The sequence below is a fragment of the Pristis pectinata genome, chromosome 34 (genome assembly GCF_009764475.1).
Source record: "Pristis pectinata isolate sPriPec2 chromosome 34, sPriPec2.1.pri, whole genome shotgun sequence".
Lineage (NCBI taxonomy): Eukaryota > Metazoa > Chordata > Chondrichthyes > Rhinopristiformes > Pristidae > Pristis > Pristis pectinata.
In genome coordinates, this window is record NC_067438.1 from 11884553 (window position 1) to 11911678 (window position 27126).

The window sequence follows — 27126 nt, forward strand, 5'->3', positions numbered from 1 at the left end:
TATATTGGCAGATATAGCCCGGTCAACAGCAGCAAGTTCCCCCTGTTCCCATCCATCTGGCTCCACACGGCCTCCACCACCTGAATCTTACTGTCACTGGCCAGCCTCGTCCTGCTCAGGGTGATCGACGCGCCCCAGTCCCAGCCGGGTCCCTCCCACTCGGTCAGCTTTCCCCGAGCTGGTGAGTTTCACCCCGTTAGTTTCCATTCATGACAGTGACGTGTCCGTCCCCCCTCGCCTCTGGGGTTTGTGTTGGAAACTCATCCCTTGAACCACTTACCTCAACCCAACCCCTCTCCCCGCTCCCCCGTACAGCCTCAGCCCTACCCTCGCCCGTGGCAGCTCAACATTTGGTTCCAGCCTTCCCTCGCCCCCTCCCTACTCTCGCCCTTCAATCTATCTCCACCATTGCCTGCTTCAGATCTGCTCCATTCACACTCCCTTCAATCACAGAAGGAGGTCATTCAGCCCATCGAGCCAATGCTAGCTCACAAAACAAATCCACTTCCCCAATAATTTTCCCTGTAATATATACTGCTCCCCCCACCCCCCACCGTTCCCATCAACTCCCCCCAGAATTGGAGATTTGGTCACCCTGCTACAGGAAAAGATCTTATTAAACTGCAAGAGTGCAGAAAAGATTTACAAGGATATCAGAATCAGCATCAGATTTACTATCACTGACTTAAATGGCATGTAATCTGCTGTTTCGCTGCAGAGGTACAGTGCAAGGACATAAATTACTATAGTTTTATGATTTTATAGTTTTATAATGATGTTCCCAGGACTAAAGAGCCTGAGTTATCGGGAAAGGTTGGACAGGTTCAGACGTTTTTCCTTGGAACGTAGCAGACTGAGGGGTGACCTTATAGAGCTGTATAAAATCATGAGGAGCATAGATAGGGCGAATGCACACAGTCTTTTTCCCAGGGTTGGGGAATCAAGAACTAGAGGACACAGGTTTAAGGTGAGAGGGGAGTGATTTAATCGGAACTTTAGGGGCAACTTCTTTTTTCATACAGAGGGTGGTGAGTATATGGAATGAGCTGCCAGAGGAAGTGGTTGAGGCAGGCAGAGTAACAACACAAAGACACCTACGTCAGACTATTGTTTATTGACTACAGCTCTGCCTTCATTACTCTAATCCCAAGCAAGCTTGTCACCAAACTCCGAGACCGAGGACTCAACACCTCCCTCTGTAACTGGATCCTTGACTTTCTGACCAACAGACCGCAATCAATGAGGATAGGCAGCAATACCTCCAGCACGATTATTCTCAACACTGGTGCCCCACAAGGCTGCGTCCTCAGTCCTCTACTCGACTCCCTATACACTTATGACTGCATGGCCAGATTCTGCTCTAACTCCACCTAAAAGTTTGTAGATGATACCACTGTTGTACGTCGTATCTCAAGTAATGATGAGTTGGAGTACAGGAAGGAGATAGAGAGCTTAGTGGAATGGTGTCATGACAACAACCTTTCCCTCAATGTCAGCAAAACAAAAGAGCTGGTCATTGACTTCAGGAAAGGAGGTGGTGTACATGCACCTGTCTACGTCAATGGTGCTGAGGTCAAGAGGGTTGAGAGCTTCAAGTTCCGAGGAGTGAACATAACCAATAGCCTGTCCTGGTCCAACCATATAGACGTCATGGCCAAGAAAGCTCACCAATGCCTCTACTTCCTCAGGAGGTTAAAGAAATTGGGCATGGCCCCTTTACCACTCACCAACTTTTATCGATGCACCATAGAAAGCATCCTATCTGGATGTGTCATGGCTTGGTACGGCAACTGCTCTGCGCAGGACCTCAAGAAACTGCAGAGAGTTGTTCACACAGCCCAGCACATTACGGACACCAGCCTCCCCTCCCCTCCCCTCTGTCTATACCTCTCGTTGCCTTGGTGAAGCAGCGAACATAATCAAAGACCCCACCCACCCGGGTCATTCTCTCTTCTTCTCTCTCCCATCAGATAGAAGATACAGGAGCTGAGGGCACGTACCACCAGGCTCAAGGACAGATTCTATCCCACGGTGATAAGACTATTGAATGATTCTCGTATACGATGAGAAGGACTCTTATCCTTACAATTTATCTTGTTTGACCTTGCACCTTATTGTTTACCTGCATTGCACTTCCCTGTAGCTGTGACACTTTACTCTGTACTGTTATTGTTTTTACCTGTACTACCTCAACGCACTCTGTACTAACTCAATGTAACTGCACTGTGTAATGAATTGACCTGTACGATCGGCGTGCAAGACAGGTTTTTCACTGTACCTCGGTACAAGTGACAATAATAAACCAATACCAACACCAACTTATAAAAGACAGTTAGACAGGTACACGGGTAGAAAAGGTTTAGAGGTTTATGGGAGAAAATTGAGCAAATGGGACTCGCTTGGATGGGACATCTTGACCAGCATGGACCAGCTGGGCCGAAGGGCCTGTTTCTGTGCTGTATGACTCTATGATTCACCTGCACACTAGGGGGAAATTTACAGCGACCAGTTAACCCACCGACCCGCATGTCTTTGGGATGTGGGAGGAAACCTGAGCCTCTGAGGGAAACCCACACGGTCACAGGGAGAATGTGCAAACTCTGCACCGAACCAGGATCACTGTAGCTGTGACCAACAGCTCCACTGGTAGTACTGTAAAAGTAACTGGAAATGTAAGGATTAATAACGTACGGCTCTTCTGGCTTCAACCATGGTGCGACTATAGTTATGACGGCAAGATGTGCAGGTGCTTGGGAGTGCTTAAGGCATATCTTGTTTTGCTAAAAGCTTGCTGTAAGCCACTGCCCATGTGCAACTCTGCACCTAGGTATCTTTAGATTAAGTATAAAAGGAGGGACACAAACATGTAAATCTCTGAGTGGGGATCAGTACAGAGATCGGGTTACACTGTTTACTCTTTCTCTGTATCCATCACTCCAGCTAGCATTAAATAATTGTACGCTCCTTGGTTCTGCTGTTGTCTGCTTTATTACAGCGCGGGTCAACTTTCACAGTACCAGTGCGCTGTCTGTGGTGTATCCTGTAGTGTTGAACCTCTTCAGAACCTCTGGGACTCCAGTGATACAGATTCCTCATATCCTGCACATTGGCAGAGACGATTTGGAAAGTGGGGCGAGGGACATCATGGGACACCCTGCCTCTACCTGTCCCTGTAGCCATGGTATTAATGGGCTGGTCCTAACTTACTGGTCAATGGTGATGTCCAAGAGGTGGATGATGGCTGAGTCAGCAGAGACATGGTCAGGTGGTGTGACTCTATCTTGGGCAACGCAGTGGTTAACCATTTAGTTTCTGCTCCCCCCGCCGATGGACCTGCTGAGACCGATTGTAACTCAGGACAAGGGTGTAGGACGGGCCACATCGAACAGGCCACCCATTACACAACACAGCTTCCTTCTACTGTATCACCTCACCACATCTGATTGTTCGGAAATCCTGAGGGCCCGACGTCCGGATCGCTCATTCATCCAGAATGTAAGATGGGAGTCTGGATGTGCCGGGATTGGGATCTGGCACAGCAAGGGTCGGGAATGTGTGGGAATGGCGGCTGGGACACAGGTCCGCAGTGCTTGGTAGGGCAACTGCTCTGCCTGGGACTGCAGGAAACTGCAGAGAGTTGCGGACACAGCCCAGTCCATCACGGAAACCAGTCTCCCCTCTATGGACTCTGTCTACACTTCCTGCTGCCTCGGGAAAGCAGCCAATGTAATCAAAGATCCCACCCACCCTGGACATGCTCTCTTCTCCCCCCTCCCGTCGGGAAGAAGACAGAAGACGCACCACCAGGCTCAAGGACAGCTTCTATCCCGCTGTTATAAGACTCTTGAATGAACCTCTTACATGATCAGATTAGATAAGATCTCTTTATCAGTCACATGTACATCAAAACACACAGTGAAATGCATCTTTTGCGTAGTGTTCTGGGGGCAGCCTGCAAGTGTTGCCACATTTCCGGCACCAACATAGCAGGCCCGCAACTTCCTAACCCGTACGTCTTTGGAACGTGAGAGGAAACCGGAGCACCCGGAGGAAACTCACGCAGTCACGGGGAGAACGTACAAATTCCTTACAGACAGTGGCCGGAATTGAACCCGGGTCGCTGGCGCTGTAAAGTGTTACGCAAACGGCTACACTACCGTGAACTCTTGATCTCTCAGTCTACCTCGAGATGGGCCTTGCACCTTATTTGTCTGCCTGCTCCACACTTTCTCGGTAACTGTAACACCATATTCTGCATTCTATTGCTTTTCCTCTTTACTCCCTCGATATACTTATGTATGGAATGATCTGTTTGGATGGCAAAAGTTTTTCACTGTATCTCTATGTGTGTCAATAATAAACCAATTGTATATTTCCCACTCCCTTTTCGGTCACCGAGTTGTTTGAACATTTATTATACTACAGTGTAACATGTAAAAATCAAAAATGTGTCAGTATTAAAAGGGATAACATCCAATAATCTGGAAGATCAGCTAGTCTGACATCACCAGTCCTGAGGGTGCTGAATTATCGGAGTTTTACTGTCAATAAGATAGGTGGGAGAGAGAGAGGCAACAAGGAACGACAGACAGTTAGTCTGACACCAGCAGTGGGGAACTTATCGTAACGAGAAGAGAACCTGTAAGGAGCATTCAGCTGATCAGCAGCATTAGTGGGGAGGGAAATGACTTAGTGATTTGGATAAGCAATCCTTCAAAACAGGAAAAGTGACAAAACAAGCGAGCTTCGAGTTGCAGAGAAGGGGGAAGGGAAGAGAAAAGTTTCTCTGATAGAGCGCAGAAGAGGTGTGATATTTGACTTCCTGCACCTCAGTCATCATCCTGGTACATATTCTCAGAACTTTTTTTTATTTATGCATCAAGCACAGAATGAGATGAACTTTGCAAAATTTGAAACGTGAAATCTTTTGTATATTCTGGAGCGTGCCCCAAACTAAAATATCCTTGAGACATCACAGAATCTACTGGCACACAATGTGTCAAGACAACAAGAGCATTTACTTAAGAGATGTTGGAAACTGGAGCAACAAACGAAATGCTGGAGGAGCTCAGTGGACGGAACAGAGGGAATGTCTGCAGTGCAAAATTGTCAAGAGACGGGAGAAAAAATATCCATTCTCTGGTGGTGTTTAAAGTGATTGTTGCCTTGACGACTTTGGCCTGCACTCAGTCACAGAGATCACCCTCCCCTCTCCCGCACCCTATCATAGACCTGTCTCCCCCCCCCCCCCCCCCCCCATTACCTACATGTTACCAGCATGTTTTCTCACTTTTCCAGTGGCTGACGTGACACGTCAGCTCTATTCCTGTTTCTGGTTCGATCTCCGACACCTGCAGCTTTCTTTCATCCAGTTCAGGAAGTGAAGAAAAGGTCATTTGGAAAGTACTGATAAGATCGGGAAGATTCCTGTAGGGGAAATCATGTTTAACAATGATGAGGGAGATTGTTGAGACAGTAACAACCAGAATAGATGAGGGCGAAACTTCTGTACAGCTGCATGTAGTTTTTCAGAAGGACTTTGATATGAGTGAGCATAGTTTGGGTGCACAGTGGTGGGGCAATAAACTGGTGTGATCAGGAGTTGGTTATTTAACAGTGGTAAAGAAGCTATGTGGCATGCTTGTCTTTATTTGTTGAGGTATCAAACCCAAGAGTCAGGAAGTTATGTTGCAGCTTTATAGAACTCTCGTTAGGCTACATCTGGAGTATTGCATTCAGTTCTGGTCACCCCGTTATAGGAAGGATGTGGAGGCTTTGGAGAGGGTGCAGAAGAGGTTCACCAGGATGCTGCCTGGATTAGAGGGCGTGTGCTATCAGCAGAGATTGGATAAACTTGGGTTGTTTTCTCTGGAGTGGCGGAAGGTGAGGCGAGATCTGATAGAAGTTTATAAGATTATGAGAGGCACAGCTAGAGTGGACAGCTGGCATATTTTTCCCAGATTTGAAATAGTGGTGTTAAAAAGGCTCTTAGATAGGCACATGAATGCGCAGAGGGTGAAGGGATATGGACATTGTGCGGGCAGAAGGGATTAGTTTAGTTTGGCATTTAGTTACTAGTGTAGCGGTTGCTACCGCGGAATAAAACAAGACTCTACTCGGAGGATTGCCAAACAGAACTGGTTTATTTTCCCGCCTTGCGCGGGCCCTTTAAGGGAGAAAACTCCCGCCCAAAAAAAACGGCAATGACGTAAGTCCTACGTCATCAGGACTTTCCCGCGTGCGGGTTCTCCCCGTCGCTCGGAAAGACGAGGCCCGCCGCCATCTTGGGCCTCGTCGCTCCGACACCGCGCGACCCGACTGCCGAGCCGGTTCGCCCGACTAGACGGTGAGTCGCCACACTAGTTTAATTAGTTCAGCACAACATTATGCCTGAAGGGTCTGTTCCTGTGCTGTACTTAAGCTTTTATGTTTTATGTAGCTAAGTTTTAACATGTTCTACAAATAGATAATTTTTTGGAAGGCTGTGACGATCAAACCATAGAGACATACAGCACAGAAAGAGGTGCTTCGTCCCATTGAGTCGACGCCAACCTTCCAAGTCCCCAATCTTTTACAGTAATCCTATCCTAACCCATTTTGTCCTCCCGAGATTCCCATCGATGCCTCCCTAGACTCTGTTGCTAGAGGTGGCCTGGGTGGAAGTAGGATTGCAAATGTAGACCAGTGGAACTGCGTCAGTGGAGAATAGTCACATATTATGTTACGGAATGGAAAACTCATTTGGTGTAATGGGACCTGGAAACACTTCACTTTCTGTGGTCTTAGAGACAGCACTGACGAGTTGGAGCTTCCCTTATCGGTACTGAGACAGCTCCAGCTGGATGCTCAAAGTCATGAATACAAGGGACATTGTTCTGGCTCAGGGACCATGAACAGGGTGTGCGGTGAGCATCAGCCCACCCAGAGCTGTCATTTGCTCATGAGATGGTTAAACCGTCCCCTTATGTTTGCAACACACCTGGGGTGTATCCATATAACGTATTTAATCAATTGCTCACAGTTTCCACTGAAAATTAGTGTGGGGTGGGATTGCTCTGTGAGCTGTGGGCCGAAATGGCCTCCTTCTCTGTAATAAGAAGATAGAATTGGTCATTCAGCCATTAAATACAATCATGACTCGATGGACCAAATGGCCCAATTCTGCTGCTATATCTTATGGTTCACGGTTCAAGTTCAATCCTCTGTTCTAGCTTCCTTCCCTCATCTCTTGATCCCTCTAACCCTCCAAGAAATGTCCAGCTTCTCGAGTTGTTCCATCCATTTGAGCTCATCCCACAAGAAGGTCAAAGGACACCAAGGGACAGCTAAGTTGTTTGCTTTTCCTTAATTCCACCAGATTTTTTTTTGAAGATCGTATTAAAGGGGCAGTCAGTGAGGTGGTGTGCTCCTCCAGCCAGTGTGGCAGATCAGGGAGCAGTCAGGTGTCCCTGGTGACTGTCTGCAGGAGGTGTCTCCAACTTCAGCTCCCCTCAGACAACATGGATCGGTTGGAGCGGCAGTTGGAGTCACCGAGGGGCGTTCAGGAGGCAGAGATGGTAGTTTCAGGGAGGTGGTCACACCAAAGGTTCAGCCAGACAGATGGGTGACCACCAGGTAGGTTAGTGCAGGAGTGTCTAGTGGCTGTTCCCCTCTCAAACAAGTAGGGCAGACACGGAAGTGTAGCGGTTAGCGTAACACTATTACAGCACCAGTGACCCGGGTTCATTTCCGGCCGCTGTCTGTAAGGAGTATGTATGTTCTCCTCGTGTCTGCGTGGGTTTCCTCCGGGTGCTCTGGTTTCCTCCCACATTCCAAAGGCATACGGGCTAGGAAGCTGTGGGCATGCTATGTTGGCACTGGAAGCGTGGTGAAACTTGCGGGCTGCCCCCAGAACACTCTACGCAAAAAATGCATTTCACTGTGCGTTTCGATGTACATGTGAGTAATATATCTTATCTCTACTATTTTGGATACTTTTGGGGTTGTGTGGAGGGGGGTTTGGAATGGGCATCTCAGGGGAAGCCATCCCTGACTGGCCCTGGAGAGGGTCCAGAGAAGGTTCATAAGAATGATCCTGGGAATGAAAGGGTTAACGTATGAGGAGCGTTTGATGTCTCTGGGCCTGTACTCACTGGAGTTCAGAAGGATGAGGGGGGTCTCATTGAAACCTCCCAGGTACTGAAAGGCCTGGATAGAGCGGACGTGGAGAGGATGTTTCCTTCAGTGGGAGAGTCTAGGATCTGAGGGCACAGCCTCAGAATAAAGGGGTGTCCCTTTAGAACTGAGATGAGGAGGAATTTCCTTAGCCAGAAGGTGGTGAATCTGTGGAATTCGTTGCCACAGGCGGCTGTGGAGGCCAAGTCATTGGGTGTATTTAAGGCAGAGGTCGATAGGTTCCTGATTGGTGGGGGGATTAAGGGTTACAGGGAGAAGGCGGCTAAAAAGTCAGCCACGATTGAATGGTGGAGCAGACTCGATGGGCCGAATAGCCTCATTCTGCTCTTATATCTTATGGGAAAACAACATCAGCAGCCAGATCGGCGACACCGTGACTGGCTCTGTTGTACAGCAGGGTAGGGCAATGACTAGGGTGAGCAGTAATGATAGGGGATTCCATAGTCACGGGTACAGTGGGATGTTGCCATGGCCCAAGCGAGACTCCAAGATGGTGTGTTGCCTCCCTGGTGCCAAACATGTCTCCGGGTGGGCACAGGACATTCTGAGAGGGGAAGGTGGGCAGCCAGGGGTGCTGGTCCATATTGGTATCAATGACATAGGCAGGAAGGGAGATGAAGTCCTGCAAAGGGAGTTTAGGGAGTTAGGCAGTAAATTGAAAAGCAGGACCTCTAGGGTTGTAATCTCGGGATTATGACCTGTGCTGCATGCTAGTGAGGCCAGAGCTAGGAAGATGGTACAGTTACATGTGTGGCAAAGGAGCTGGTGCAGGAGGGAGGACTTCAGGTACAGGGAGCATTGGGCTCTCTCCAGGGCAGGTGAGATGTGTACAGGAGAGATGGGTTGTACCTGAACTGGAGGGGAACCAACATCCTCACAGGGAGGTTCACTAGTGCTACTCAGGAGGGTTTAAACTAGAGTGGTAGGAGGGTGGGAACCAGAGCAACAAGGCAGCAAATGGAGGAGATGTGGAGAAGTTTATGACAAGTAAGTCTGAAAGGAAGGAGGTGCTGGGACAGGTTAATGACCAGGGTGGGATTGACGGGCTGAAGTGTGTTTATTTCAACGCAAGGAATGTTACAGTGGTCGGCAGGTGAACTGAGAGCCTGAATCAGTGCATGGAACTGTGATGCTGTGGCCATGATGGAGACTTGGTTGCGAGAGGGACAGGGGACTGGCAGCTCAATGTTCCAGGGTTTCCATGTTTCAGATGTGAGAGAGGGAGGTAAAAGAGGCGGGGGAGTTGCATTAATCTGGGAGAGTGTCACAGCTGCTCTCAGAGAGGACATACAGGAGGGCTCATCCACTGAGGCAATATGTGTAGAGCTCGGGAATAAGAAAGGTGCTATCACTCTGATGGGTTTATACTATAGGCCTCCCAATAGCCAGCAGGAGGCAGAGGAACTGATATGTCGACTGATTACAGAAGGATCTAAAAGCAACAAGGTTCTTGTAGTGGGTGGTTTTCATTTCCCCAATGTTGACTAGGACTTCCTCAGTGCAAGCGGTTTAGATGGGGCAGAATTTGTTTGGTGCATCCAAGAGGGTTTCTTGAACATGGATAGTCCGTTCTGGACCTTGTACTGGGAAACGAGCCTGGCCTGGTGACTGATGTTTCAGCGGGAGAGCACGTTGGAAACAGTGATCACAACTCCTTCAGTTTTAAGATGGTTATGAATAAGGATGTCTGGACTTTGGGGGAAAGTATTAGATTGGGGCAGGGCAAATTACAGCACTGTTAGGCAGGAGCTTGAGGGAGTAATTGGGAGCACGTGTTATCGGGTAAGTCCACATCAGACATGTGGGAGTTGCTTAAAGAACAGGACGGGCATGTTCCGGTAAGGAGGAAAGATAAAGATGGCGAGGAATCTTGGATGATGAGAGAGTTGTAAATTTAGTCAAAAAGATAAAGGAAGCATACATAAGGATTTGGAAGCTAAAATCAGACGGGAGACTTTAAGGAATATAAAGATTTGGAGAGAACTCAAGCAAGGAATTAGGAGGGTCAAAAGGGGAGATGAGGTGTCCTTGGCAAGTAGGATTAAAGAGAATCCCAAGGCATTTTTACATACAGTAAAAACAGGAGGGTGACCAGGGAGACGATAGGACCACTCAAGGATAAAGGAGGGATTTTATGCTCAGAGGCAGAGGATGTCGGTGAAGTATGAAACAAGTACTTTGCATCGGAGTTCACTCAGGAGAAGGACATGAGGACAGTGAGATCAGTGCGGGGTATTCTAATGTGCTGGGGCATTTTGAGATCAAGAAGATGGTGTTGGGTCTCTTGAAGAACATTGAGGTGGATAAATCCCCAGGGCCCGATGGGATCTATCCCAGGTTATTGAGATAGGTAAGAGAGGAGATTGCTGGGGCTTTGATGAAGATCTTTGTATCCTCTCTAGCCACAGGTAAGGCCCCGGAGGACTGGAGAGTAGCCAATCTCGTTCCTTTGTTGAACAGAGGAAAAATAGGGATAATCCAGGAAATTGTAGGCCGGTGAGCCTCACGTCAGTAGTGGGGAAGCGGTTGGAGACGATAAGCAGAAATCCCGGAGGGATTAAGTGACAAGATGGATCAGAAAAAGTCAGAAAACCTGAGGGTATTTATAATGGGGAAGCTGTTCAGCCCATCTACGTCTGTGCTTGAAACAAGGACAACAGTTCACAAGCCGCCTTCCAGCCCCAGACCCGTTACCCTGCAGGTCACGGACTGTCTCTGCTCAAACCACACCGTTCTTGTAACCCAGTGACCAGAGAGCGGTGTGGGTACTGCAGATGTGTCCGAACCAGTGTTCCTCCCCACCCCCCCACTCTTATGCTCCCAAGTTGGGGAAATTGCTCTGTCTGAGCTTTGAGGCAGGACAATGGGTTCTGCTACCACTGAGGATCAGTGAATGGATAGGCTAAGGTGCCCCTGATCCTCCACATCACTCCACACCCTCCCATTTATTGTGCATTCCCCCCCTCCCCTCCACCCCCTTGTTGAACACCTCGCCCCCACAGTAAGTTCCACTTGCCACAGTTCTGCCCCATCTTACCCCAGACTGAAACATTCAACCTCCCCCCCCCACACACACATGGCCAGTTCCCCCTTCTCTATCCCACCTGGACTGAGGGGTCGGAAGTTCTTCCCTCCGACAAGGTTTGTGTTGTTGATGTAAACAGGTAAATTGGTTTATTATTGCCCCATGTAGCGAGGTAGAGTGAGAAAGTTTGTTTTGCATGCCATGCTTACAGATCACATCAATGCACTGAGGTAGTACAGGGGAAAACAATAACAGAACGCAGAATAAAGTGTTACAGTTACAGAGAAGGTGCAGTGCAGGCAGACAATAAAGTGCAAGGTCATAATGAGGTAGATTGGGAGATCAGGAGTTCATCTTTATCTGGACTAGAAATCTGTTGGAGAGTCTGATAACTTTGGCATAGAAGCTGTCCTTGAGTCACACCACTGGTTAGCGACCTCCAGGCAGAATACATTCCATCTACAACCACCCTCTGTCTTTATGGGCAAGCCAATTTCGAATCCACATAGCCAGGTTTCCCTGTATCCCATGCTTCCTGACCTTCTGAATGAGCCCATCATGGGGAACCTTATCAAGTGCCTTACTAAAGTCCATATACACTACATCCACTGCTCTACCTTCATCAATGTGTTTTGTAACATCCTCAAAGAATTCAATCAGGCTCATGAGGCATGACCTGCCCCTCACAAAGCCATGCTGACTGTCCCTAATCAGCCTACGCTTCTCCAAATGCCCATAAATCCTGTCTCTAAGAATCTTTTCCAATAATTTGCCCACCGCTGAAGTAAGACTCACTGGTCTGTAATTCCCAGGGTTATCCCTACTCTTTTTCTTGAACAGGGGAATAACATTTGCCACCTTCCAATAATCTGGTACTACTCCTGTGGCCAGTGAAGATGCAAAGATCATCGCCAAGGGCTCAGAAATCTCTTCCCTTGCTTCCCATAGTATCCTGAGATATATCCCGTCTGTCCCTGGGGACTTCTATCCTAATGTTTTTCAAAAGGTCCAGCACATCCTCCTTCTTAACATCGACATGTTCTAGTTTATCAGCATGTTTTACACTGTCCTCACAAATGACAAGGTCTTTCTGAAACAAAGTAATCATTAAGACCCTTCCCTTCCTCTGCCGACTCCAGACACATGTTTATTCCTCTCTCCCGAATTGGTCCTATCCTCACTCTAGTCATCCTCCTGCTCTTCACATATGAGTAGAAAAGGATCCCCTAATCCAACTACAGGACTAGTGATTATTCTTATAGTGAGAGACCCTTATTCCCTGAAATCCTATTCTGCTCCAAGCTTCAGATTCCATATCCTGCCAATTCTATCAATCAGAAGAAAGTTTCTCAGATTGAAGGTGAACTTAATCCATCAAGAAGAATTGCTGCCTCACCTCTAGTTGCTGGAGGTTCAGTTGGTTCAGCCAACAGGTCTTTGTGTTGAAAGCCCAGGTGCACCTCCTTGGCGATAGTGACAGGTCTTTACACAAACAATCCGGTTGCCTGCTGCTGATTGTGGGATGGGTCCAAATGAACTATCAAATCCCAGAAATAATTCAGTCTCTTCAAACAGGCACTCACCTGTGAACCTGGCCTTTCCACTTGCGAGATGTGGGCAAGGCCAGGTTTCATTCAACATCCCGAGCGAAGTAGAGGGCTGATTTTGTGATCGGATGCCTGTGCCGAGTGGTGTTCCAGTGGGTCCACCACGGCTGGTGCTGGGACCCTCGCTGTGAATGATTTGGACATGCGTGTAGGAGGCATGATCAGTAAGATCCCAGACGACACAAAGATTGGTGGCGTTGTGATACGGTGTGGAGGGGAGTCTTAGACTGCAGGGTGACATTGATGTGTTGGTGAAATGGGCTGAGAAGTGGCAGATGGAGTTCAATCCTGGATAACTGTGAGTGGTGTGAGCAGTATTACTGATGATTATTCGGACAAACACGGTGAATGGCAGGGTCTGAGGGAGTATTGGGAACAGGGGGACATGGTGTACAAGTCAAAAGATGCTTAAGGTAGATAATGTGGTTAAGAAGCCACATAGGATATTGGCCTTCAGTGAATACAAGAGCAGGGAGGTTATGGCTCCAACTTTATAAAACATTGGTCAGACCTCAGCTGGAGCACTGCGTGTGCAGTGGTTGTTAGTTATAGTTACCACAGTAAGCGAAGGGTACACACACACACACACACACACACACACACACACTACACACACCACACACACACACACACACACCACACACACACACACACACACAATGACATGAAACAATTGCACTAAATCTGTTCACTCAATAGCTTTTCTAAATCCCAAATGTATGGGAAGTTTTACTCTGTGTCTGTCCCATTCTGTCTCTGAGCTGGGAGTGTGCACTGGGAGAGTGCAGAAGGAGTTTTACTCTGTGTCCAACGTCTGCTGTCCCTGTCCTGGGATTCTGTGACGGGACAGTGTACAGGGAGCTGTACCCTGTGTCTAACCCATGCTCTGTTAGCCCTGGGATTATTTGACAGGACAGTGTACAGGGAGCTGTACCCTGTCTCTGAGTTTTACTCTAGTTCCAATTAAGTTGACTATAATAAAATTATACTTAAGTCTCTTCAAACTCAGAACAGGTACAAACCCCAAAAAAATGTCAAGTGAAGATGAATAAAATAGATAGATAATTTTAAAATTGAAAAAGGATGGGTCTGATACAGGGTGAAGCTTCTTCTACACTGTCTCAACAAACAGTCCCAGGACAGGGACACATGAGTTAGAAAAGAGTAAAGCTCCCCCACACTGTCCCATCACACACTCCCAGGGTACGGGTCAGACACAGAGTGAAGCTCCCCCTACACTCTCCCATCACACACTCCCAGGGTATGGGTCAGACACAGAGTGAAGCTCCCGCTACACTCTCCCATCACACACTCCCAGGGTACGGGTCAGACACAGACTGAAGTTCCCCCTACACTCTCCCATCACACACTCCCAGGGTACGGGTCAGACACAGAGTGAAGCTCCCCCTACACTCTCCTATCACACACTCCCAGGGTACGGGTCAGACACAGAGTGAAGCTCCCGCTACACTCTCCCATCACACACTCCCAGGGTACGGGTCAGACACAGAGTGAAGCTCCCGCTACACTCTCCCACCACACACTCCCAGGGTACGGGTCAGACACAGAGTGAAGCTCCCGCTACACTCTCCCATCACACACTCCCAGGGTACGGGTCAGACACAGAGTGAAGTTCCCCCTACACTCTCCCATCACACGCTCCCAGGGTACGGGTCAGACACAGAGTAAAGTTCCCTCTGCACTGTCCCATTGTTATATCCTCAAACATTGCACTGTATTTGCTAAGTTCCAGTGAAATTATCACAAGCGATTACTCTCTCCAAGTCATGTTGACTTTGTCTGAGCTGACACTTTATTAATATAAATTATATCATAAATTCCCAGTACATGGACAGCATGGGTTGAACACAGCATAAAGCTCCCTCTGCACTGTCCCATCACACACTCCCAGAGGCACAGAGAAAAGCTCCTCCTATCACAAATTCTCAGGACAGGAACAGCACGGGTTAGACACAAAGCTCCCTCTACACTGTCCCATGGCACGCTCCTGAGACAGGGACATCATGGGAGTGATACAGAGTGAAGCTCCCTCTACATCTGGGGTTTGAGAAACTCTGGAGTGAGCAGATTTAAATGTGCTTGATTTGTTCCAATGTTATGGTTGATTTGTGGTTCAGATCAGCTGAACTCAACTTAACCCAGATATACCAACGAGGACATATGCCTCCTGACAATAAAGTGTGTGAATGAATATGTGTGTATTTTGGAGTGTGTGTGTGTGTGTGTGAGAGAGAGAGAGAGAGAGAGAGTGAGAGAGTGTGTGTGTGTGTGTGTGTGTGTGTGTGTGTGTGTGTGTGTGTGTGTGTGTGTGTGTGTGTGTGTGTTGGATGTGTTGCATTGCCAGCTCTATAATCTAAGCAAGGGCACCTATTGGAGTCCTGCTGGAGAACGTCCCCATGGACAACTCACCACATTACAGGCGTTGACAGAGCACGGAGCACAGGTTCAGGGTTTACAACAGGGGAGACACTGAGATAAAACAGTTCAACATATTGATCAAACATTTAATCACTGTTTGTGCTGGCAGATTGTTATTGAATAGTTGAGTCATTTATTCCACAGAATACAGCCCTTGAAGCAACAGGGGGCAGCAGAGGTTCCAACACTTATACCTGGCATCCTTCCAGTTCAAGATCGGAAAGGAATCTGTGAAAGTCCTCACAATTTCTGCGGTATCTCGAGCTCTGACATTTCTCCTGGGGTGGGACCTCTTCAATCCAGGATTCAGCGTCGAGAATGTACTGCATACTGCAGAGTGGGTGGGGTGGGGGGACAGAGAGAGAGAGGAAGAACAAAGTGAGTTTTACAGTTTGGAATTTCTTCTGTGCATCGGGGATTTTACAAAGCCGAGCGGAGCAGAGAGAAGGTACACAGCCCAGGGCACACAGCTGTCCGGTATTGCCAATGAAGTCCGTTTTCGTGTAAAAAATAGAAAATGATGGGGAAAAAACTCAGCAGATCAGGTAATTTCTGTAACATAACGCTGTTCCTCTCTCCACTGACGTTGCCTGACCTGCTGAAAGTTTCCAGCATTTTTCTGGTTTTATTTCAGGTTTCCAGCATCTGCAACTTTGGATCTTCACGTCCCCTTCAGAGAGGTGAACAGAACCGTCCCGCACACGGCACCGTCTCGCACACAGCAGAGACCAGATGCCCCGCTTTAGTGATGCTTGTCGGGGCAGGGATACGAGTTGGCCGGAACACTCAAGACAATACCCCCTCTTCTTCCTCAGTGCCAGCAGGAAATCCATCCCTCAGGCCATGTCGTATTCCCTCAATCCCGCGCTCTGTCAGCAGCCCAGACTCCGGGCAGCTCCTTCCAAAGTGGCAGGCTGGAACACACCAGCCTTTAACCCGGAGGCAAGAGTGCGGACTATTGAACTGTGGCTGGCGTCACTCCTCAGTGATGCACCCAGGAGCCCGGCGCAGAGTTTGGAGGGGGGGGGGGGCGAAGTTGTAGCCACGGAACGAAAATCAAAAAACAGAGACTGCAGATGCTGGAAATCCGAAATAAAGACAGAAAATGCTGCAAACACTCAGCAGGTCGGACAGCGTCTGTGGAGGGAGAAACAGCGTTTCAGGTTAAAGATGTTAATCTCTGTCTCTTTCCACACCTGATACCCCGAGTGTCTGCAACACCTTCTGTTTCTATTTGCTCAAACACCACGTCTCCCAGCGTGTGACCACCGAGAACATTTGTCTCAAACGTTCTTACTTTCTGTTTGAATCCTTCGTCTTCCATCCTTCCCCCATTAAGAGGTAGGTTTCCCCAATCTCAGCTCCAGCTGACAGGAAAGACGCTTCAGAAAATTCCGCTGGGCAGAGGCAGCGATAAGTTCATCGGTCACTGTTTGAAAAGTGAAGACAGAATGTGTGAGGTTCGTTCCGCTGGGATCCTGGTGGTTAGATCCGATCACCGGAGAACCGCTGCCTCACGGCTGCAAGTTCGATCCCGACCTCCGGTGCTGCCTGTGTGGAGTTTGCACGTTTTCCCTGTTTCCCGGTTCCCTCCCACATCCCAACGACGTGCGGGTCGGTGGGTTAACTGGCCGCTGTAAATTGTCCCCTAGTGTGTGGGTGGGTGGTAGGATCTGTGTGATCTCCACACAGACAGCACCGGAGGTCAGTATTGAACCCGGGCCGCTGGAGCAGAGAGGTAGCGGCCCCACCAGCTGTGCCACTGTGCTGCCCAGTAACACTACTACACTTGCCATCGAGTCGCCGAGCACAGAAACAGGCCCTTCGGCCCATCGATTTAATGCACTGGGTCGGCAGCCTTGTGTTCTGCTCGGGTTTCTCCAAGATGACCAGCCCCTTGTGGAGTCTCCAGTCTGAGAAACACCCTCTCAGCGGTAATCCTGCCTCTCTCGTCCGCCTGAGCAGATGGGCCCTGATAAACCTGTGACCGAGAAAGCACCTCAGCGTGCGTGCTGCCTCAGGCGTCTGAGAAGATTCGGCTTGTCCATAAGGATTTTCTCGAACTTCTATCGTATCCTGACGGGTTCCGTCTCAGACTGGTACAGCAACTGCTCTGCTCTGGACCGACGGAACCTGCAGAGAGCGGTGAACACGGCCCAGTCCGTCATGGGCTGGTCACCTCCTACCGACCGGTCCGGAGCGTTGCTTCAGGAAGGCTGAGGGTATCGTCAGGGATACCTGTCACCCTGGCCGTTCTCTTTTCTCCCTTCTACCTTCTGGGAGAAGATACAGGAGCCTCAAAGCCCGGACGCCCAGACTGAAGAACAGCTTCTTCCCCACTGCTGTCAGACTCCGGGACCGTCCACCTCTCTCCCATCCCCTTCCCGGCGGTGCTGACACGTTCTCCGACTCTTAACTTTCTCTCTCTCGGTTATCCCGTTATTGTCACTTCAGCATTTCTTTCTGCACTACTTCAGACTGCACGACAATCTTTGCCCCGTTCTGTTGCTTTGCGCTTGTCGCTGTATTTATTGCTGTATTGATTATTCCCATGTACAGTTTACTCCCTGAGCTTCACACGAACACGGAATTTCATCGCACCCTGGTGTTTGTGACAATAAACTGATCTGAATCGGAACTGCACACCGCCACTTCCCAAACTCATCCCGTCCGTCACAGAGAAATTCTAGAGATGCCCGAGGGCTACAGATGTTCGGAAGGGCTTTCTTTGACGTCGAGGTTTCACTTCTCCAGCCTCTTAACCCATCGCCCTCGAGAATTTCAGCTCCTGAGGGCAAAGGGTTGAGAAAAGGCAGGAGGTCCGTCTGGTGATGGAACGGGCAGAAACATCCAGTCACTGATTTAACAGTGAACGAGTGTCAGGTGATTCTTGGAAGACAGGGACAAAGGGATAGGAGCTATTGTGGGCCACTCAGCCCTTCGAGACTGCTCTATCTCTCAGTGCAATCATGGCTGCTCTGTTGCTTCAAACTTCACTTTCCTGCTCTATCCCCACATCCCTCCATTTCTCTCATGTCCAAGAAACCCTCTTGGATGCACCTAACAAATTTTCCCCTGTCTAACCCTCTTGCGCTGAGTCAACATTGGGGAAATTAAACCAGCCACTGCAACAACCCTGTGGCTGGCCCATCTTTCCGTAATCTGTGGATTTATCGGTTCCCCTGTCTCCCGCTGGCTATTGGGAGGCCGATAGTATAATCCCATCAGAGTGAGTGCACCTTCCCTATTTTTGAGCTCTACACATATTGCCTCCGTGGATGAGCCCTCCTGTATGTCCTCTCTGAGAGCAGCTGTGACACTCTCCCAGATTAATGCAACTCCCCCGCCTCTTCTACCTCCCTCTCTATCACGTCTGAAACATGGAAACCCTGGAACATTGAGCTGCCAGTCCCCTGTCCCTCTCGCAACCAAGTCTCCGTCATGGCCACAGCGTCACAGTTCCATGCGCTGATCCAGGCTCTCAGTTCACCTGCCGACCTCTGTAACACTCCTTGCATTGACAGAAACACGCTTCAGCCCATCAGTCCCACCCTGTTCCTGAACATGCCCCTCCCTCCCCTTCCGTTCAGACCCACTTGTCGTAACATCGACCTTCCCATCAACCCTGCCAGCCCAATGTGTGTCGATAGGTCACCCCCGGAACGGAGGCGCCACGCCCACAGAAAGGAGCCGTTACTTACACACTTTGATGACTCTGGAAATTGAGACTGTATAGACGTTGAAGGCTCCTGTTACCTTTGCAGAGGACACCGTGACTATATAGGCTGGAAACAGATCGCAGAAAGTCAGTCATTACACAAGTTGTATGAAACTTTTGGATTGTTCTTAGTGTGAGACTTATAAATATTTATCTGGGCTTTATTATTATGCTGTGTTTTATTGAAGGCACAATGATCTGGAGAATTCACACAGTTCCGCGTGGAAATTTGGGGCGTCACTATGGAGCAGCGGGCAGAGCCGCTGCCTCACAGCTCCAGAGACCCGGGTTCGATCCCGACCTCCGGTGCTGTATGTCTGTGTGTGGAGTTTGCACCTTCTCCCTGTGACCGGGTGGGTTTTCCCCGGGTGCTTTGGATTCTGACTACATCTGTAGGTCGTTTGAAGGTTACTTCGGTACAATAATTAGAGTAGAGAAGTGCTCCGACTGCAAGGCAGAGTTAAATGGAACAAAGATAGTCATGGAGGGGAGTTAAAATGTGGGACTACGAACAGAAAGGCAAGGTCACAGGATAAGCACAGGTGTAATTTAGACAGAAAAACCGGTCCACAAGTTCGCCTGTACATGCAGACGGCTGGGGCAAGAGCCCTTATCTACAAGAAGGAAAGGGGGACCCGTTGTCAGGCAAGTCCGGCGTCAATCAGTAATTAATGATCACAATCCGCAGGGAAACACAGGAACTGTGAAACAGTGAGGTCCGCGGGTAACTGTTGTAACGTGAGGGCCATGAAGTACTGCCGGCTCTCGGGACAGTGAGGCACTTCTGAGCTCTCACTGAAAGTGCTTCCCGGTGTTCGGACACTGTGAGCCCGGCCAGGATAAACCGACCTGTTCGAGAGCCTCGGCCCCCGGCCGTGCGGCCTTTCTTCTGCCTGAGCCGTCAGGGCGACTGGGCCCCACAAGTGGAAGCCAGAACCTGAGTGCGGGTGGACGCACAAAATACCGGGATCAGTGCAAACGGGTGGTGGATGTCTCGATGGGCCGAAGGGCTTTCTCCGCGCTGTGGGATGTTTCAGATGCCGAGGCGTTGGGGTATTTCATTCCACTGCAGTCGGGCACTGAGTGATCCCACACTGCTCATTGGCCCAGACCATTAGCTAACACATTCTGTGGCAGCTGATTGGTTGGACTGCAAAGGAATTAACATACTTGGTCCAAGGTTTGTTGGGTCAAACGGCTTTCAGTGAGAGTCATCTAATGGGCCGAGAGTCATTGAACCCATCTGAGTGTAAGGACCCCTTGTCAGATTTGACTATTGCTTTCTTACTCTGCTCTTCGCAGGGAGACGCTGGGAGTTAAAACGGATATTCAGTTTGCAAACTGCTGCAGAATACACCCCAACATCCTCCGAATGTACCGGGAGGACAAGCAAACCAATGGCAGAGTCCTCACCCAGGCTAACATCCTCGGCGTTCAGCTGCTAAATACGCTCGGTCGACTCTGCTGGACGGGTCCCTTGCCCAGGACCTGACTCCTGAAACACACTCCCTGTTCCAAGCTCCGTCATGGGAAGAGATCACCAGGAAGACGGAGGAAAGGATTTTCAAGGATGGGCTCGGGGAGAGAAGTGCGACATTCCCTACAGAATCCCAGGGAATCTGTGGCTCAACGTGGAGAGAGAGCATTTGGAGTGGGATTGAGAGGCTCGACGCTGTTCATTGGGAGCGCACAGGAGCCTTGTGAATGGGGGAAGGAGTATCCTGACTGGTTGCTTCACGGTCTGCTACGGCAATTCCAACGCACAGGAACGCAAGAGGCTGCGGAGAGCGGTGGACACAGCCCGGTCCATCACGGGCACAGCCCTCCCCACCACTGGCAGCATCTACAGGACCCCCACCAGCCGGGTCATGCCCTCTTCTCACTGCTACCATCGGGCAGGAGGTACAGAAGCCTGAAGTCCCACACCACTAGGTTCAGGAACAGCTACTTCCCTTCAACCATTCGGTTCTTGAACCAACCTGCACAACCCTAACCCTACCTCAGCAACGGGACACTACGGACCAGCTCTTGCACTGCCGTGGACTTGTCTCTGACTGTGTCCTTATTTTTGCACTAAGGTTTTGCTTTTGCACAGACATTTTTTCCACTGTATGGTGTGATTTTATGTACAGTTTATGTATAATCTATATCCTGCGTGCTGTCCGTGCCCGTGATGTTGCTGCAAGCAAGTTTTTCACTGCACTGTACCTCACCGTACGTGTGCACATGACAACGCTCGACCCTTACAGAGGACCCAGCCACTGACTCTGTCCGAGGGAAGGTCTGCGGGTCCCACCCCGGTCTCATCCGCCACCGCAGAACCCACGGAACCGGAGAGGGACCGAGTCCTCCTCGGGCCGGAGGATTTGCAAATCCAGCGCTTCACCAGAAAGTGCCGGGAATTACCTCAGCTCCCCGATCTGCCGGCATTCCCGACGTGAGGAACCTGAGGGCTCTTACCGTAATCGATGATCGGGCTGTAGCAGGCGAAGTCCTTCCTGGCGTTGCCTTCCACATCCTTGGAGAAGGTCCTCATTGCTCGAGGACAGCGTCCTGTGGAAGAGCAGAGGCATCGGTCAATAAAAGGCGGGGTGATTTGGGCTGAACTGAGGGACACTCAGTCCGGACTCCTTCTGGAACCGGTGAGGGCAGAAACCGGGGTAAATCTGTCCCGTGGCATCTTCTGGGGTTGGATGTGGAGAAGGTGTTTCCCCTTCACGGGGACCCGAAAGATAAAGGGACACAACCCATTTCAGACCGGGGAGAGGTGAATGTTTCTCCCTCTGGAACGTATTCCGATCCCTGACATAGGAAGAGATCGCCGGGCAGGTCAGAGCCCGCTCCAAGCCTCCCAGAAGGAATGCGACATACCCCACTCACTCCCGGGAATCTCGGTCCCATCACCACTCAGTGTGGGGAAGGGACATTGGGGATGGGATTGAGGGGGTTGGATGTCCTTGGAACTCTCCTCCTCAAAGCGGGATGGAAGCAGAGTGAATTTTTTTGCGGGAGATACATCCGTGAGAAGTAAATAAAGTTTATTGGAGGTTAATAGAGTCCCGGAGTTGATCAGCACGGAAACCGGCCCTTCCGCCCTATTCATCCCTGCTGAGCACTAGTGTCCCATCTAAGCTTGTCCCTATTGCCCGCGTTTGGCCCATAACCCTCCAAACCTCTCCAGGTACCTGTTCAAACTTCTCTTAAATGTTGTTGTTGCCTCCAGCTCAACCACTGCCCCCGGCAGCTCCCCCCCCCCCCCCACACCCACCGCCCTCTGAGGGAAGAAGTCGCCCCTCAGCTCCCTCTGAAATGCTGACGGGAAATGCAGAGTGGTGGTCACAGCCAGATCTGGGTGAACGGCGGAGCGGACTCGGGGGGAGCCGAGGGCCTCACTCCAGCTCCCGATCCGTCTGTTTGTGTTTTGGTCCGTGTGAGGCCGAACCGTTCCCGGCCGGGTAGTCAGAGCAAACCGGGTGACCGGACACCGCAGCAGTGTGTGCGGGCTGATGGATCCATGAAGCAAACCCCAAGATCTCTGCTCTAATGTGCTCACGTTAACTGAGAATGGTACAGCAGCGAAAGAGGCCGTTCGGCCCATTTTGCCAACTGATAGAACGATCCCATTGGCCTCGACCACCTGCTCTCTCACCACTGCCCCGCAGTCAGGTATCTCCCCAGTCCCCGTTGGCACGGCTGAGTCTCTCTCGCCTCGCTGCGTGAAATCTGTCCTCTCGGACCACGCTCCTCCCTTCCTCCGTCGAACCCTCATCACCTTCTCCCCCTCGGTGACCGCTGGTGGAGAATGTTCCCGGCTCCCACAGCTGAAGGGGCGACTGCCTGGGCAGCATGGGTGAGGCAGCGGAGGGGGACTGAGGGTCGGTGCTGTGTCCTACACCCACGGCAACTCACCTTCAGCGCACTCACAGACCTCATTCTGGCAGAGTTTGGACACCACGGTGCTTTGTTCCGGAGCGTTGTAAAACACGGTGCAGCTGGAACCTGAAACCCGAGCACCAGATCGTCAGGGTAGCACGGAGTGTGTCCTCAGGTAGCATGGACACACACCCACACACACACACACACACTTACACACGCACACGCACACTCTCACACACACACTCTCTCTCTCGCACTCAGACCCAGCCATACCCAAACACACTAACAATCACTCACACACCCATACACAGGCACACACACACAGACATACCCAAACACAAACACATACACACACACGTTCACACACACTCATACACACTTAATCACACAGTCAGACACACACATTCACAGTCAAACATGCATAGACGTGCCACATAATTATACCCGCACTTACACATACACACGCACTCCATGTAGTTACAGACATACACATGAAATCACACACGCACGCACACACAGACACAGTCAAACATGCACACACACACATTCATACACACGCATGCACATAAACTGCGATTAGTGCATGGTGTGGTGTGCAGGGATTCTGACAAAGGTCACTGACATGAAATATTAACTCTGTTTTTCTCCCTCCACAGATGCTGCCTGACCTGCTGAGTGGTTCCAGCGTTTTGTGGTTTTCTCTAATCTTTTTGACATTTGCAGTGTTTGGACAGTGGGCGTGTTCGTTAACTGATCACTCAGTCAATACTCAGAGTCCTAACCTATCGCCTTGCAGTGGAATTTCTCTCTGTGGTGCTTCTGATACTGGGAGCTGTGTCAGTGACTGGTGCACGAGCGAAATCACTCGTGTTTCGGACACGTCTGTGTGTGACTCACCATCAGCTCTCGAGCACAGTGGGCGCAAGGGAAGAACTCCCCTTCCCTCAGAAAGGATACGGTGGCATCGGAGGCATTCCAAAGGAGATTTGCCAAGCTAATTCCTGGGATGAGAAGGTTGTCCTATCAGGAGAGGGTGAACAGTTCTTTGGAGTTTAGAAGAATGAAGTGCAATCTTATTGAAACTTAAGGTCCTAATGGGTAACCGGATGGATATTGAGACGTTTCCACAGGTGGGAGAGTCTCGAACGAGGGCACAGAGTTACAAGATCAGGGCGGTCAGTCAACACTGAGGTGCGTAGATTCTTCTTACAAGAAGGTGGTGAGTCTCTGTAATTCTCTGCCCCAGAGCGAGGTGGAGGCCGGATCTGTGGAAGTATCTAAGGTGGAGCTGATCTTAGAAAGCTCAGGGGATTGAGGGCTGTGGGGAACTGGCACAGAGAAGGGGTTAAGGCCTGGGGCAGAACAGCCATGATTGTATTGAAAGGCAGGGCAGGACTGAGGGGCCCAATGGCCTCCTCCTCGTGTTCTTTGTGCTCGTCTGAAGTGGTCTCAGTGCCATCACTCGTAAGTAAGCAGTGGGTAAAAGTAAGCAAGTGACTCTCGCCTGATACTGTGAGACCAGAAGTGTGTCGGTGTCAGCTCCCACTGACCACCAGGGGCACTTCACTCTCTCTGGCCCCATCAGACTGTGTATCCCTTCTCTGGTTACTTAGTGTGTCTAATATGCTGCTGGTTAGGTGGAGCGATTCACCTCCACCGCGGTGAGACCTTCACACTAACCAGACGTACTCACTCGGGTTGTAGTAGTCATAAAGTGTGGCGCTTGCCGGTTGGATCAATCCGATGGGAATTATTTGCTTTGCGCCAAAGCCCACACATTGTTTGTCTTTAGTGACCTGCAGAAGGAACATCAAAACCACTTCAGAAACCGACATTGGCTGATCATGCGCTCTCACAACAGCCTTTCTAGGGATAGGCCATTCAGCCCGTCAGATCTACCCTACCGTGCCTTTATACCTTATTATGCTGTCCATTGCTCCTCCAGTGAAGTAAGTGGCATTTGTCAACCAGACTGATGTGGGTCTGGATGAGGTGTGAGGCAGGTTTCTGGACCTCGACCCCACTTCTCTCCAAACACTTTTGTCTAACCAAGTCTTCCCTGGCCTTGATGACTCCCACTGAGCCCAGCAGGGACTCGGGGGCTGAAGGGCCTCCCCCCACATTTTGATCATTCGGTGTTTGATCATTTTGGTGGGAGACAGTTTGAGGTAACGGCATGTTAAAGTGAGTCCTGGTATGACTTTAAGATAATAGATTCTTTGTGCCAGATCCCACTGCCCCTGGGAATACATCTGCCCTCCCCCTCCTGTGTACAACTTGAACATGACTTTGGCAATGAAAGTCAGATGAACCCTTGATCTCCCAATCTACCTCATCATGGCCCTTGCACTTTATGTGTCCCCCTGCACTGCACTGTCTCTGGAACTGCAACACCATATTCTACATTCTGTTTTCTTTTTTACTACCTCAATGTACTTAAGCATGGAATGATCTGTCTGGATGGCACATCAACGAAAGCTTCTCACTGTATCTCGGTACATGTGACAACAATAAACCAATGACCAATCCTGCATCAACACGATTATTTATGCAGTGGTGCAGACTGAGTTCAGAGCTGAGGTGATGGTGCTGATTAAATGCCCCTTTATCTCAATAATTAAGTTCATTAAATGTTATTATTAAAACAGCAACTAAACTGCATCTGCCCCGTCGATAACAATTCCTCAGTTGGCTTTGATTTAACATGAAGATAATAGATTTCATTCTGCCCTTCAGAATAGTTCCTACCTTCCTCCTCTCTACTTGACCTCCGAAACACCACTTACATTGTGGAATTGTTCATTATTGCCTCAACACAGCGCTCCTTCCCGTCCACCCAGCGTTACATTGCTGATACATCAGGTTTCCCAGCATCAGCACAGCCCCCCACCCACCCCTCCCCCCCAGTACACTGATCTCACTCAGTGATAGTGGAAGGAAGCCCGGGCGCATTCTGGAGCTGAGCTTGCTCCCACCGGCCTTGGGTTATTGAGGGAACTTTCCCCGTCCCCCAGCAGGTAGAACGCCCCAGGTCTCCTGTCTGTGAGTGAAGGTCCCACAAGGGACATTGACTTTCCGATCATTCGAGAGGGCTGTCTGGGACAGAAAGGGGGTAAACTTATACCAAACTATATACTGAATGAAACATGTACACACACACACACACACACACACACACACACACACACACACACACACACACACACACACACACACACACACACACACACACACACACACACACATTACCGATTCAAGGTAAAGCAGCACTCTTCCATCTTTGGATTCATAGTGATCGATGTACCGATCCACAAGTTGTGATAACTGAAAAATAAAAATGTTCCAATTACTGTCAGTTCACTCCACCCACTCTTTACAGACAGAAGTGTGTTTCTTTGCTCTGTAGTTGAATACAGTGACATGTGGCTTCCTGAATCATTACCGATGGGTCCCACCTCACACCCACCCAACCTTCCTTGTATCGTATTTGACACAGATGTGAATTACAAACAGGAACTGCTGGGAACACTCAGCGGGTCAGGCAGCGTCTGTGGGGAGAGAAACCGAGTTAACATTTCAGGTTGAAGCCCCATCCACCGCAGTTGCCTGACCTGCTGGCTGCTTCCATCATTTCCTGTTTCAGGTCCAGAATGACTTCATTGACAGGAAAGGACAGCTGAAAGGTTGTCCACCTGAAACATTAACTCTGTTCCTTTCCCCACAGATGCTGCCCGACCTGCTGAGTGTTTCCAGCATTTCCTGTTTTGATATCCTTCTCATTACCCCTTCACGGTCAGTGGCGTTTTCTGGGTCTGGACCATCTGACAGTGGAAATTCCTTCCCTGAAGAACATTAGTACATCAGATGGGTTTTGCGATGAGTAGTTTCAAGGTTACCGTCTCTGATTCCCACCTCTTAATTCTCGATTTATTTCATTGACTGAGTCTAAATTCAATATTGGCTCACGAGCCCGGTTATTAATCCAGATCTCTGCATTACTGGTCTGGTATCTGAACCACTGGACTCACAGTTTCTCCAGAGTTGCATGGAGTTGGTGGGAGATTGAACCAGACTCACACAACCCATCCTGAGTATTGCACAGTTCACTTGGATTGGGAGCTGGGAAACCTTTGACCTTCCTGACACCGGACTCAGCTGGGAGGCTAAAAGTTACCAAGGATGGGACCAAATATTGGAGGGAACATGGAGCCATCTGACTCCTGACCACAGGAGGCCTCCATTAGAACAACTAACACCTGAGGACCATACCACCAGGCTCAAGGACA

The 27126-nt window shown here is 49.7% G+C and overlaps 1 protein-coding gene across 1 annotated transcript in view; it reads right to left on the bottom strand.

Moving 5' to 3' along the window:
• Positions 1-15311: 15311 nt before the first annotated feature.
• The window catches only part of LOC127585877 (complement C4-B-like), an 86969-nt gene continuing 75154 nt past the window's right edge, over positions 15312-27126 (bottom strand). The window contains exons 35-41 of the mRNA XM_052043588.1: positions 26090-26164; positions 24534-24636; positions 22874-22963; positions 21425-21517; positions 18948-19031; positions 16544-16675; positions 15312-15576 (exon numbers count right to left, since the gene is read on the bottom strand). Of these exons, the coding sequence (XP_051899548.1) occupies positions 16581-16675; positions 18948-19031; positions 21425-21517; positions 22874-22963; positions 24534-24636; positions 26090-26164 (540 nt within the window). The 3' untranslated portion in view covers positions 15312-15576; positions 16544-16580. The remainder of the gene's footprint in view (positions 15577-16543; positions 16676-18947; positions 19032-21424; positions 21518-22873; positions 22964-24533; positions 24637-26089; positions 26165-27126) is intronic.